Source organism: Chaetodon auriga, chromosome 12 (assembly GCF_051107435.1).
Source record: "Chaetodon auriga isolate fChaAug3 chromosome 12, fChaAug3.hap1, whole genome shotgun sequence".
Taxonomy (NCBI): Eukaryota; Metazoa; Chordata; class Actinopteri; order Chaetodontiformes; family Chaetodontidae; genus Chaetodon; species Chaetodon auriga.
In genome coordinates this window covers 18,727,268-18,741,089 of record NC_135085.1, presented here as the reverse complement: position 1 = coordinate 18,741,089, position 13,822 = coordinate 18,727,268, and the positions used below count along the sequence as shown (strand labels likewise).

Below are 13,822 nucleotides of genomic sequence, written 5' to 3'. Positions count from 1 at the left end.
AGTTCAACATTTTGGGAAGTTCGACTACTAACTTTCCTTATGAGAGTGAGATGACAAGATCAATGCTGTTTCACATCTGCTCTTAAAGCTAAGCTCGGGGGCCAAGAGGTGATTAGCTTAATTTAGCATAAATGCAAGCAGAGACAAACAGCTGGCTTGTCTCCCCAGAGGTCAAAAAGTGTAGGCTACACATCCATAAACAAGCAGAAATCTGAAAACAACATGTTTTGGGTTTAAAGGGATTTACACGTTGCAGCCTAACACAGCAAAGTGCAGTGAGTTCGCAGAGTCTTGTTGCTGGTTGTCTGTTGATTGAATAGATGGATCGTTAATTTGTTTTTACAGTCGATCAATCAAACAAAAAAGTGTAAACTAGTCAATTTTGAGGGGTTGGTCGGCGATTTTCTGAACTTCAGAGAGAGCCAGGCTAACTGTTTCCCCCTGCTTCCAGTCTTTATGCTAAGCTAGGCTAATGGCCTCTTTGCTCCAGATCCACACTTTAAGGACCAGTGTTTAGGATTTAGTGGCATCTAGTGGTGACCCTCACCTCAACCTCCCTTCCAAGCATGTAAGACAACCGACGGTGGCTGCACAAAAAAAGGAAAAAGCCCTCTTGGTGACAATGTTTGGTTTGTCTGTAAATACATAGAATTCATTCTCAGGTAATGAAAACCCAACATTTCTTATTTTCAGGCTATCATACACTAACGAACACGTACTTATGAAGACCTTTAACACACAGACAAGTGTGAAAGACATCGACTGTTCCTTTAAATGTAAAAATGGATTCAAACTAACAGACTCTAATTACTTTGATTGATTACTCTGATTGATTATAGAAAATATATCACAACCTAAATGCATCTTCTATTCAGACATTTAATTCAAGAATTGCAACAGCTTATCTTTTTTCAACTTTATAAGAAATTAATGTAACCCCCCCCCCCATGCAACCCCCCCACCCCTTTACTTCTAATGCACTGCAATTTTAAGAATAAATAAATAAATAAATAGCTGAGGCAGAGCAGCCCTGAAGAGCTTTTTTGGTTCTACACAGATACTCGTCTGTGATCTACAATTCCATCGCCTCCGGTGAGGCAGGAAATAGCGGCGTGTGAGTGTTGAGTGTGGAAACAAGTCAATACTGAGCTTGCAGCGTGTTTACCAAATCCACAGGATTTTGATTCAGCGTTATAATCAATGTCCACCTCAGCACCGTATGGATCTGTGGTCCTTGTAGACTCACCCCGACAGAAGAAGGCTACAGGAGGAAAGGAATCACAACTACCTCTGCAGCATAAAAAATTCAAGGGAACACGTTGCATCCTGCACATGAAATAAAACTGGAGGCTGAAATGTGCTACCACAGCCAGAAAGGTCCAAAAAACACTGGACGTAATGGTGTGAGCAGAGCTAATTGTATTTTCTGCAGGTTAATCAAAACTCTATGAGAAGGCGAACCTTTTCCACACGTCCTCTCCTCTCCACAGTTAAGACTTGATGCATCTGATGCAAACAGTTGAATACACATTTCAGTCGTCAGATTTTAAAACTATTCTTCGGGTAAAAACAGAAACTCGCTGTCACTACCTCTACGCCTCTCCCAACAGTCACCTAAAGTGATGTCCGATTGTTGACAAACTTTTTAAACCTGTTCAGGTGTACAGCAGGTGAATCCAGGTCAGGAACTGTGTACAGGAACATACACATAATAAAAGGTGGGGGCATTTGTCACATGCCATTGTTCCCCTTCCCCTCTCTCTCCCCGCATTTCCTATCTGCCTCTTGACTACAAACACAATCAATCAAAAGCAAAACACCCAAAAAATGAAAGGTGCATTTCCCTCCTTGCTGCAGCACATCTTCATGCAACATTTGCTGACGTCTTTTGGCAAAAGCACTTGCAGGTTTCACTGTCTCATCTGGCTTCTCTTCGTTAAAATGAGACGGACGCCAAACAGAAACAGTGACAATCAACAACCACATGCGACACTTGAAGATCTAAGAAACTGAAGTTTCTTCCTCTGAAGCATCTTTGCTTTGTTTCTAAGGTTTTAACAGATTTAGACAACGTGGACGGCGTCGTCCCGCCCTTCACCTGTTGGCCGAGCCGTCCTCACACTCAGCGTTATGAAAACAGCAGCAGCTAAGCAGAGAACAGTAAGATGTCTTAAGCTCCTTCTAGAGCCAGGCAAGCACTTAAGGTAATCCAGCTCTGTTCTTTGCCAGCAAAGGCCACACCTGGAGGAACACCGCTAAAAAATATGGATCTGAAATTACAAGCGGTAAAAGCTGTGCTGGAAAATAAGAATTTGAACAAAATTGATGTAACTTCTGAAAAACATTTTGATGAAATCTGAAAAATCAGGCACCAAATCAGAAATGTCTCCCAGTCGTTTTGGTTTCTGATCCTCTAAATCAAGAGTCACATTATTGATCAGTTGGGGGTCTCAAGGACCAGCCAGAGCACATTCAAGACGTCTGTTATTCCCTGTGCCATACAGACGTTGAACACAGAATGACTGCATCAGGGAACATGTGTTATCTTATTAGACTGCTCTCTGGTATAATCTATGTAACCTTTTGATTTATTTGACCATTTGCACCTCTGTATATTGTAATTTTTTTTATGTATCTATATATTTCTTTATGCCTCCACGGTGGTGCCAGCTGTGGCCAGGGGCATGATGTTTTTGAGCTGGCTATCCGTCCATCTTTACCTTCTCAGGAATGCCTTGAGGGAATTTGGCACAAACATTCACTTGGACTCAAGGATGAACAGATTAGATTTTTGTGGTCAAATGTCAATGGTGCCAACGTTTTTGGCCATAACTGAAGGATTCATCAACGCTAATTATGACAAAATTTCACACAAATGTCTCATCGGATAAAAAGTGATGACATTTTATATCCAAAAGGTCAAAGGTCATCTTCACTGAGACATAATATGCTGTAAAAAACACTTTTCTGGCCATTATTCGGCACCATAACTCAGGAACAGAAGGGGAGAGTGTGACCATATTTCACATTCGGTCAGATACTGAGTTGGTGACACTAATCTTGGGTGTCCACCTTGAAACTGTGGTGATTGTTTAGATGTGTGTGAAGCATCCACGGTTACATTTAAAGCTAAAATTTGTAGCTTCTTTGCAGCAACATCCATTTTTGAAACGTTGTAATTCACCACATTGATTCTGCTGATATTGAGCTTCAGGTGATTGTTTTTGCACCATGAGATGAGGCTTAAACTTAATACCTCAATCCTTCAAACTTTTCACGACATACATTAAATGAGCCTGGACAGACATGGTTGTAAACAGCAGCTTGACTGGTTGGCGGAGACAAACAGCCATGAGGTGGCAATTCTAGTTTAATGGTGTGTTGTGCTATGCCTAGTGTATGTACCTCTGCTGTACTCGGGAGAAGCCCAAGACAAATTTCCACTGACGTGGACAATAAAGTCAATTAATCATCTCGTTTAAATCTCCTTCATGACTGTGTTGTCGGAAACACAACACATAATGTGCTGTAGCAAACGGACTGAAAATAAAGGATGAGTAATGCACTTGCACCACATGAGGCAGAAAGGCGTTAACCATGTATCATAAGCTTTTCAAGCCCGAGTGCATCAAAGCAACACATGTTGCAGATTTTCCGTATATTTACATGCATTTTCTCAGCTCAGGGTTTTTAATTTCACTAAGCTGTTGTAAGCACATGCAATCATTGACACTACGCTGAATGCGGGCACCAGGTCCCACTTCTTGATACTGCTTTTAGCCGTGTGTGGCTTTTCGATCCAGTAAGTTTCTTTCCCAGCTTGTTGCTGAGGTGGGCACACATTGCATGCAGCAGCACAGATTGTGGTAATCTGTGAAGCTCTGCGCTGACAGCCTATTGAGTGTTGAGGGCTGACAGTAAGCCTATTTCATGTAGGAATGTGGTTACGATAGGGTCCTCTGCAGTCAGCGCCATCACACAATGCACAGCTCTGAGGCTCTATTGCCTCAGCTGCAACAGGACTTAACAGAGGTTGGGGCAGACACATGAAGGGAAAAAACAACAATGACTGTAGTGATGAACCAGCAGACAGACTGGGAGAAAGACTCACAGAGAGGAGAGGAAAGACAGGAAGAGAGAGCCAGAGGGAAGAGAAGAAGAAATAAAGAGGAACAGGTGGAGGAGAGGAGTGAGACTGTCCTCCCTGCTCCTCTCTGTCATTGAGAGGACAGTAAAACCTGGCCTGTAATGAGATAACTGCACCTGTCTGTCCTCCCCCGCTCATCTCCTCCTTCAGACAGCTCAGACAGGACAGATGATGTGAGGAGAACAGCTCTTCCAAGCAGCTGTCATGTATTTAAAAACCACCTTATCGCTGGTGTGCAAAAATAAACATTTTGCATGGACTGTTCACTCACTTGGTGAAATCAAACTGTTGCCTCACAACAGTGGAAAACAAACCAGGTGGTGAAACCATCAGAATTCCGGTTTATTGGCTTTAAGGTAATGTTCTCATGGTCCTGTAGTGGGATCAATACTGCGAGCTCTTTGACAATGCCACCGTCTGCCCTGATAAACTGCAGCCCGGCTGAAAACTCACACAGAGCGTCACTGAGTGGTGAACCCCTTAGCAGAAAATAACAGGTTGGAAGAGTCACACTCACTGCCAGTAGCTATGAATGCGAATGCATCATCAGCATTATTTGTAAAAGTGACTGCACACACAATACATGCAAAAATCTGCCAGGGCACGTGTATCGAGACAAGACCACTGTTGCTATGGGATCAACAACATGGGGATGGGTGCTGCAAGTGATGCTGCGATGGTCACTTACATAGGTGGACTGCACTCTCCGCCAGTGTCCCAGCCCACAGCAATACATCAAGACATCCAGTTGGGGGAAGAGGAGGGGACAGGCCGATCGAGCCTCCGGGGTGGGTCGTCTCAGGCCAGGCTCAGACACAGGATCCTCATCGCACAGGTGATCCACCTGATCGCCAGCTGTTCAGCTGAGTTGGGGGATCCCGCAAAAAGAAAGGGAGTTTAATCTCTTATGTCCACAGGTTTTCGCAGGAGGGGGGGTCACCTGGGGGTTCAGCGCCTGGTCTCTCTCATGAGTTATGTCCTCAGCCGACTCCAGGTGATCCGGACACCAAAAACGTCTCACGGCGTCCTCAAAGTCCTGCGCTCCTGAATCCGACGGCTGTCCCGGGGACCAGGCTGATGTGCTGAGGAGTGTTTGAGGTTCCTATGTCTTCTCGTGTTAATGTGTGTGTGTGTGTGTGTGCTCACCTCATCTCAGGACAGGTGGCTCATCTGCCATCCTGTGTTTATTTACCCTCCCACTACCCACCTCACCCCTCGCTCTCTGTCCCGACTCACCCTTTCGAAATAAACCTCCCTTCCAGCCTCCCCCGTCTTAAGCCCCCCGAATAGTCTTGCTACAAAAACTAAATGTCATTTTCTTCTCTCTGTGTGTGTGTGTGTGTGTGTCTCTCAAGTCTGTTCGGATGTATCCAATCAGAGCTCTCGCATCACTCCACATCCGTCTTGCCTGTATCCCTGTCTATCCCTCCCTTGTGAGCCCACCCTGGGAGTCCAGATACAGAGATTTTCAGGTTCTGTGCAATTCCTATTTTCTTCCTCCTGAAAAACCCCAGCTCTATAGCTCCTCCTCCTCCAGTATCTCTCCCTCTCCCTCCACCACGCGGCTTCCTTCTCTCAAGGGTCCTCTCTCATCAGGAGCGTTCCTGCTTACCTGAGTCACTCCTTGCACTCCTGTTGTGACTGTGTATGCACGTGTGTGTGTTTTTGTGTGTGTGTGGAGGCTGCAGCTGAAGCTCACCACTCTCCCCCTCTCTCTGTTGCCATGCTAGAGCAGGTAACATTCGGCTAGCGCAGGAGACACACAGCCTGAATTCAAATGCGCCTCCAGCCTCGCGGATTTACAAAGCCTCCACCCATCCTTAACAGCAGCCCCCATCTCTCCCCTCCTCTCTCTATCTGTCCGCTCTTTTTTCTCCCTCTATCTCATTCTCCTCATCTCTGTCCCCAATGTCTGCTCCCTCTCCCTCCACTGTTGCTTCCTTTCATGTCATCTCTCCTCTGTGCCGTCGCGCTCTTTCTTGTTTTTCGTGTTACCTTGAGAGCAGGATGAGGAGACACTGGGGGTAATTCTGCTTCGGCTCAACGCTGCAAAAAAAAACAAAAATAAGATAAATAAATAAATAAATCTGTCTTTTCAAGCCATTTCTGTCAATAATTTAGTCCAAAAATCTTTTGACACAAGTGAAGAAAATCTGTCAGTGCAGTCAGAATATTCCAACTTCTTTCCAAAAGAAATCAGCTTCTTTGTAAAAGTACAGATGAGTGTTCGTCATATCTTTATGATTAAATTTTATCTTTATCGGCAAAGAAGACTAAGAGTCAACAGCCACTCTCGTGGCTCTTTGAGGCTGCACCTATGCACAGTGATGCCAAAATGCTAATATCAGCATGCTAACGTGCTCACAATGACAATGTTAACATGTTAATGATTAGCAAATAATGTTCACATCACTGTAGTTAATTAGTAATTAATGCTTAAGTACTTTTTCCAAATATAGCAAAGTTTATTGTTATAAAACAAAGTATTTGACATTAAAACTTCTCACCTGATGATGGATGGTGGGATTCATCATCTGGGGAATGTTTGTGCTACAATTTGAACCAATCCATCCTGTAGATGAAGGCATATTTCACAGGATAAGTGAAAATTTCAACTTGCTGTTGAGGCTAGATTAAAAGTCAGGGGATCCCCAAAATCGGTACGATGCATCCTCAGGGCACCTTGGATTAAGGGATCAACAAGTCTGACGATGTTTGTCTGAACAGGATATCACGTCAATCCAACAGTTGTTGAGGTGTTTCAGTAAAGTCAAACCAGCCTCATGGTGGCAGTAGAGGAAAAGTCAGTTCGTTAGGATTCATCCTGTTCTGACCACCAAATCTCACAAAATTTCTTTCCAAAATTTCGATCCAATAATTGAGACCACACTGATGGTCCAGACTAAAATAATTTATTGCTATCCCAAGAGCCACACAGCTAAAAATGTTACAGGGTTTGGTTGGTAGCTACTCAAAAACTGCCACATGCCACATATTATGAAAGTCCTGGCCATGGCCCTGCTGTGTGTTGCAGAGATAAAGAAAAAGGCAGGTTGCTGCTCTTGAAAGTACTGGAAATAAATTGATGAAGTAATCCAACAGCAGATTGTTTTACATGATTTAAGAAAATGGAACTTAAAGGAGTAAATTTCATGAAAAAAAAGAGTGAGTGAATATGAAGTTCTAACTGGGTGAATGAATGCAACGCTTCTCTAAGCATGCATGAAAAGTTCATTTGATGAAAAAAAAAGGGAAAGCAGTGAAAGCCTCTGCCTCTTCACAGCTGAACGTGGATCTCACAGACTCAGATAAAGACGGACAGATGCAGACTGTTGCTTTTTCCTTTGATCATCCGGAGTGTTTGTTCACGGGAATAAGAAAAAGTGCTCTGCAGTCTGCCAACAAGACATACTGTAAAATGGCCACAATAACTCAGGCTGCACTAATGCTTTCTTGCAGATTAGAGTATGAATCATTAAGGAGGAGGATGATCGTGGCTATGGGGAAATTAAGGGAAGTTAATTTTAGTTTTCACACCAGTAAATGAAAGCAGGCCAGCTCTGGTCCCTCCCTGTGAATTACACTGATTGTCTGGTGTCCTGTCACTGGCCGTGCATATCATTAATAATGCCTGAGCTGATATACATTTCTGCTTGATATTCACCCAGTTTATCACCACAGATGCAGCAGGATGTTTGCTCCTATTTTTCAGATTCTCTCATTTTTTCCTTCCTTTTTTTTCCATTTGAGAGACAGCAGCCACCGATTTGGCAATTCCCTTTAACAGTTTGTCACGCAGCCCTGGCTCATCCATCAGGCGGACAAAGACCAAGTGCTCCACGGGGTATAATTCTGTCAGACTTGTGCGGGTGGAGGACTACCGATTATACACCAGCGTCTCTCTGTGGTGCCACTGTGGCATTCTGTATCGATACACACAAACACACACGCCAAGGTTACAAAACAAAGACTTATATGGCCATGAAAAAACATAAACCACCATGGTGCCTGCACCACAGGCAAAAGACGAGGGCGAGGCGCTAATTTGCAAGAGCGAAGGACACAGCAAGGAATTAGAAGCCGCAAGACACGAGAAGAAAATCTATTATGTGCTGCTTCTGTGATAGAAAATTACAACTGGAATCATGAGAGAGACACAGATAATACATGAAGCGCTGGAAGAAGTACTCAGAGCCTTTACATAAGCAGTACCACACTAAAAATACTTGAATTAAAAGTATTCATAGTGCACAAAAATGGTCCCTGTTAGTGTTTTTTTTCTGTAATAAATAATCAAGTACAAGCACCTCAAATCTGGATTTTTGTTCCAGGCAAAAATCTGCAGCAGCTAATTAAAAAACGTGCATTTATTAGCTCTTATTTCAAACTTCTTTACTCAATCTAATGACGTTTTTAACTGTGCTTTTTCTATTTATTCTATAAAGTATACCTCCTCAAGTCCATTTGTTTCATATATGTTTAAGCAAAAAAAAGCAGTTTTTTGACAGTTAATTGTGTTTGTAAAGTATATTATAATAGACATCGTTTATTTACGTGATACTTATCAATATTGTAATATCTATTGTTATTTGACCAACTGTTACTATGAAATATTGTCAAAATGTTGACACCATTGTTTAAACAAAGGATATTTATTCCACGTTCCATTTAGTAGTAAAGGTTGTTGAAATGTTTTAAAATCATCTGTTTACAACAAATATATTTTTTCATGGTTTGTGGTTAATTTAAAAAAAAAAACGTAGCAGTAAACGACATTATCATCAGTATCAATAAATACATTTGGATCTGAACTGTGTCACAGACTGTACACTCCAGCCTACACGCCTCTTTTTGGTTGACTCATTTCCACACGCTGATTTGGATGAACGGCCTTTCAGTGCATCTGCAGCCATTTCAATTCAAATCATGTTGTTCTTCATCATCAGTACCAGCACCATGTTTCTCTGGTGCTGCTGCCCACACATAAATACAGCAGCTGTTCACCATGCACAATCAGAGCAGATCTTTCAGTAACTACAGAACGTGCCGCTCCTTAAAACATGCTGTGCCTCCTGAAAATCCTCAGCCTGCTCAGGAATGTAAAGTAGAGAAAAGTCAAGCTCACCAGCACATTTTTCAGCGGGTACAACACAGGAGTTACAAAACCAAACACAACGATCAGAGCGACTCGAATGACAAAGAAAGGAAGGTCCTGCAGAGCGAATCCAGCAGAGGACAACAGAGGGCTGCTGGGAGTGATGACCAGGCGGAGGGTCGACATGAAGGCGAGGATGTAGACGGGGAACACCCAGGCGGAGTAGAAGACCGATGGCTCTCCTGCCACTCTCACCATCTCCACGGTGTCCAGCCAGAACATGAAGCTATCTGCAAACACCTCGGCCCTCCCGTCCCTCCTCCACAGGAAGCCCAGGTGACCGGAGTAGGACCGGGGGCGTGAGGATGAGGAGTACAGGTAGGCAGTGCTGGATGATCGTGAGCTGAGCGCTGAGGGGTCAGGTGAGCCGGAGAGGTCCCGCCATCTGCCTGAGCTGCTGCCATTCCTGGCCTCCGGGTGGCCCGGGGTCAAACCGTTCTGGCCTTCATCAGTGTGCAGCTGGCCGGTTATCGTGGTCACACGTTCCAGGTGGGTGAGGACGGGGCCCGACATGTCAAGGTCAGGATCCAGACTGTCTGCTGCAAATGACACGAGTGCACACAACATCAGCTGTTCTACCACGTACCGCATGACGTGAGAGGGCCGAAGTCCGGCCAATGGTGAGATCTTTGCTCATCTTTTTCCATCATATCATCAAATTATGCAGAGGTGTTATTTCATCTGCCCTCCTTGATATAAATAATGTGGACAAAAGAATAGGAACACCTGTATGACACAATTCAACAACAGTAGAACTGCAGTTTAATCGATTACTTGTCAACCACTAAATTAACTACCAGCTTCTTAAATGCACCACAAACGAGCTGAATCAGTGTCTTAAACAGTTTCAACAGAACCTGACCTTTATAAGCTTAATGAAGGGGGGATTTATTGCAGGACTGTTGTATCAGACTGCAATAGTTCTGGCTTGGTGTACTGGCAACACCGTGTCTCGCTGTGCACCATCAGTCATCAGCAGCTGGAGTTTCTTTCTTTAACTACTGCAGTCTTGACCTTCATCATATAGAGCCAAAGAACAGCCAAACAATCAACGTCTGCTCTCTGGAGGCGGCTGAGGTTCAGGAGGTAGAGCGAGTCGGCCGCTGATCACAGGGTTGGCGGTTTGATCCCCAGCTCCTCCTGTCCTAAAAGTGTCCTTGAGCAAGACACTGAACACTGAATAAAGCACTTTGGATAAAAGTGCTGTATAAATGCAGCCATCTATGTAAAGCATGTGTTTTTCAGCAGATTTACAGCTCGCTCTGTAATATTATCTTCATTTGGCACTTTTTAAATGTTTGCCGGCTCACTGTGGTCCCTGGACAAATATGCATGAAACAGTAAAAGTTGCAAGTGGAGAATAAACTGAAAATCAATAGACGTCTCATTAAAGAGGCGCCAGTGCGTGAAAAATATGTGCTTTGGAGGCTTTCGGGGGTTTGTTTTCAAAGCGCTTGTTCTGGAATGGTGCTGTAGGATTGTACAGGAGAGGCACATCATGTTTAAATGCTGGCTGTCGGCACCAGATTAGGAAAAAGTGAGCTGTGAGACCCCCCAAGACAAACATTCCCCAAACTCCCAGAAACAACCACTGAGTCTACACTGGAAAAGCACCGCGCTCCAGGTTCACTGACTCCAGTTTTGACTCAACACAAATTTGTTTTAAGGATAATTATGCACCATGCAAGAATAATAAGTTAATGCTAAAGTATTAAGACTAGATTCAGTAACACTTTTTGTTAAAGTACACATATTCACAATTAGCTAGTTGCTTATTAGCATGCACATTAGTAGCACATTGGCTCTTTATCAGTCATTTTGAAGCACTTTTTGCATTATTCTGTTCATGTTAAAGGTCACAGCAAACATTCTGACTTGTCACAGCAGGACAAGCACAGGTGTTACAAACAACATTAACAGCTACTGATGGAATAAATGGCTCTGTGCTATAAGACAGAGTGACAGTGAGCCAGCATGTATGATACCAGGACCCTGAAGCTGAGGCAGCTAAATGGAATTCAGCCATAATTCATTTTATTATCTACACCCGCGTTTTTCTGTGACATGCCAGAACATCTGCACTTAAAATGCAGAATAATATTCAAAAGTGGCAACAACTTCAAAGACTTACATTTTCCGAGGAGCCTGCAGGGGCGAATCCTCTCTGTGATGTCCACACAGATGAGGCAGACAAGCACCAAGGAGACGGGCAGCTCAGCGAAATGGTCGAGCCTGTGTCCGCTGTCCACCTGCACCTGCAGTGCAACCCATGACATTAAAAATAAATGTGAATTCAATAGCAGAAAGAGCTGATCTGCCACTGAGAAATCATGAAGGATGAGTCAGGAAGAAACTAAATCTGAACTCTTCATCATGGCATTTGGCTGCACAGACAGAGGAGCTCCTGGATTCCAAGTTTTATGAAGCCATCCGATTTTATCATCCCACCATTATTATTATTAAGATGCTCCTGAACGTCCTTAAAATAAGATTAAGAAATATTAAATGTATGAATGCATCTGACAAGTCTTTGTGGCCACATTCTCTTATTTATGTCCTTGATTGTATAGGAATAAAATAGTTGAGGAGGGTGTCACGTGTGAAAATTCCAGTCTTTCTTCGAGTGGTGGGAGGCATTAAAGTTTGGGTTAATGGCCAACCTGTTATGCTCACTGGGAGTTACTGAATACCCCAGATGGAGAGTTCAGTCTCGTGACAGTGGACACATTTCCTCCGCCTTTTCAAAGTCCTCCTCACCACACGGTGAGAAAACATTTGGACGCGGCTTCAGAAATCTCAAGAGACTGTGCAGAACTGCTGACAGGGAATCTTTTTCTTTCTCTGTGGCGCAATGTGCCGTGTCAACCATCACTCAGTGAATAATCATCGTGCTCTAACACGTTCTCTCACACAAGGGGGTCATAAAACTAGTTTGTACCACAAATGGACTGTTTACAACAACAGAAAAAAGGCCTCTTCAAGGACCCTGCCGGAGCATGACGGGACAAAACATCAACAGGTGCTTCCCGGTGACAAGAGCGATCAGTCTCGATGACATTACCTTGGAGCTGGCTATTAAAATAGCAAAGCATGGTAATGTGCACAGGATGATGTACGCCAGCGCTGTCGGTCTCCTGAAAAACAAAACAGGTTGATTGAGTTAACATTTGCCCATCCCAGTATGATGATGTGCTGGTCCTGGTTTCAATGTAAATACTGCTCTTCATCATGAAGATGTCAGACTCACATTGTTCCACTGCAGGATAAATGCTGCACTTTTCACAGATAATGTTCATCTGCCATTTACAAGTAACTGTATACATTAAACTGAGACGTTGTAACTGGCTGAAAAAAGGCTGCTGCAGCCACAAGTTACACTGATGGGGTCATGAAAAATGTCGGTGCAACAGTACCAAAAGCAGAAAATAGTCAGAAACCAGCGACTGGACTCAGTGATGTCTGATATAAAGTGAAATCTGGCTAAACTTTGCTACTGTTGGCTAACATTAGCAACCGTAAGTGTACTGAACTGAGCAAAGCTGCTTTTTGTGGCTTCTGAACTAAACTTTTCATTTGACTAAACATATGAAATGTGATGCTTTGTTAGAGATTAAATAGCAGAACAATATAAAGCTGGTAGAATTCACTTCTTACATCAACCAGGTACCATCTTAACTGCAGGGGTCATTTTGCATTATGGCTATTTTTACTTCAGTATACATGCAGGATGTATTTGTAACACAGTATTTGCACCTTATATTGTTGCTGCTTGTACAAGTCAATTCTATTCACGTTGCCCAAAATCCCAAATTTGCCTCAAAGACTTTGTGTTGTAGTCATCCGTTCTCTCATCCGTTCCATCTCTCATTGGTTTAAGGTGAGGTGCTTTATCTGGTACATGTCTACGTTTTAAGATGCATTGACTGAACTACTTCCCAACAGCTGTACTCACCACTGCGTGAACTTTGAGGTGGACCTCCGCCGCTTCAGGATCAGGTATTTCAGAGGAACCCACACCAGCAGCGTCGCAGAGGTCACGTAGGCGATAGAGGCCGCCACCACAAGCCAGTAGGCCGTTACATCCTGTCCTTTCACACCTCGTATGAGGCTGGCAAACCGCTGCATAACCACAAAGATTGGCACGCTGAGGGCGGCAAACTGCAGCACCTCATACAGGATGAACTTGACCGTCTTCCCTGAGGGCATGGTCTCTGAACACCGGTGGCTGATCAGAAGGTGGAGGGAAAAACGATCGTGTCCCACAAAACGAGCCAGTCGAGCCGATGGACTCTGCACACTGACATTGCTTACACTGCACTGGTGACTGTATTCTTTTATTGCTGAGGCAATGAGGTGGTCATGCTCGCCTTTTTATGGGCTCACAAAGAGGAGCACTCCTATCCCATAATTTCAAGGAGAAAATTACACTGAACCTACTGCTGAACTGTACACAAGTTCTGGAAAAAGGTTTAACAGATGAACAATAGATCAAAATATAAAATACACAATATTGGAATATG

General features: G+C 43.7%; 2 protein-coding genes across 3 annotated transcripts in view; both read right to left on the bottom strand.

Moving 5' to 3' along the window:
- cacnb2b (calcium channel, voltage-dependent, beta 2b) overlaps nucleotides 1–5,624 on the bottom strand; it is a 37,159-nt gene extending 31,535 nt beyond the window's left edge. The window contains exon 1 of one of the 2 annotated variants that reach the window (XM_076744576.1): nucleotides 4,836–5,624. In XM_076744576.1, coding sequence (XP_076600691.1) covers nucleotides 4,836–4,883 — 48 coding nt within the window. In that variant the 5' untranslated portion in view covers nucleotides 4,884–5,624. The remainder of the gene's footprint in view (nucleotides 1–4,835) is intronic. The other variant, XM_076744575.1, reaches the window with a different exon arrangement.
- Nucleotides 5,625–9,200: 3,576 nt separating this feature from the next.
- On the bottom strand, nucleotides 9,201–13,508 carry tmem236 (transmembrane protein 236). The gene is made up of 4 exons (XM_076745742.1): nucleotides 13,255–13,508; nucleotides 12,364–12,436; nucleotides 11,434–11,557; nucleotides 9,201–9,841 (listed from the first exon to the last, which is right to left on the bottom strand). Exons 1-4 carry the CDS (start codon nucleotides 13,506–13,508, stop codon nucleotides 9,201–9,203), a joined length of 1,092 nt encoding a protein of 363 aa, XP_076601857.1.
- Between the last annotated feature and the right edge of the window lie 314 nt (nucleotides 13,509–13,822).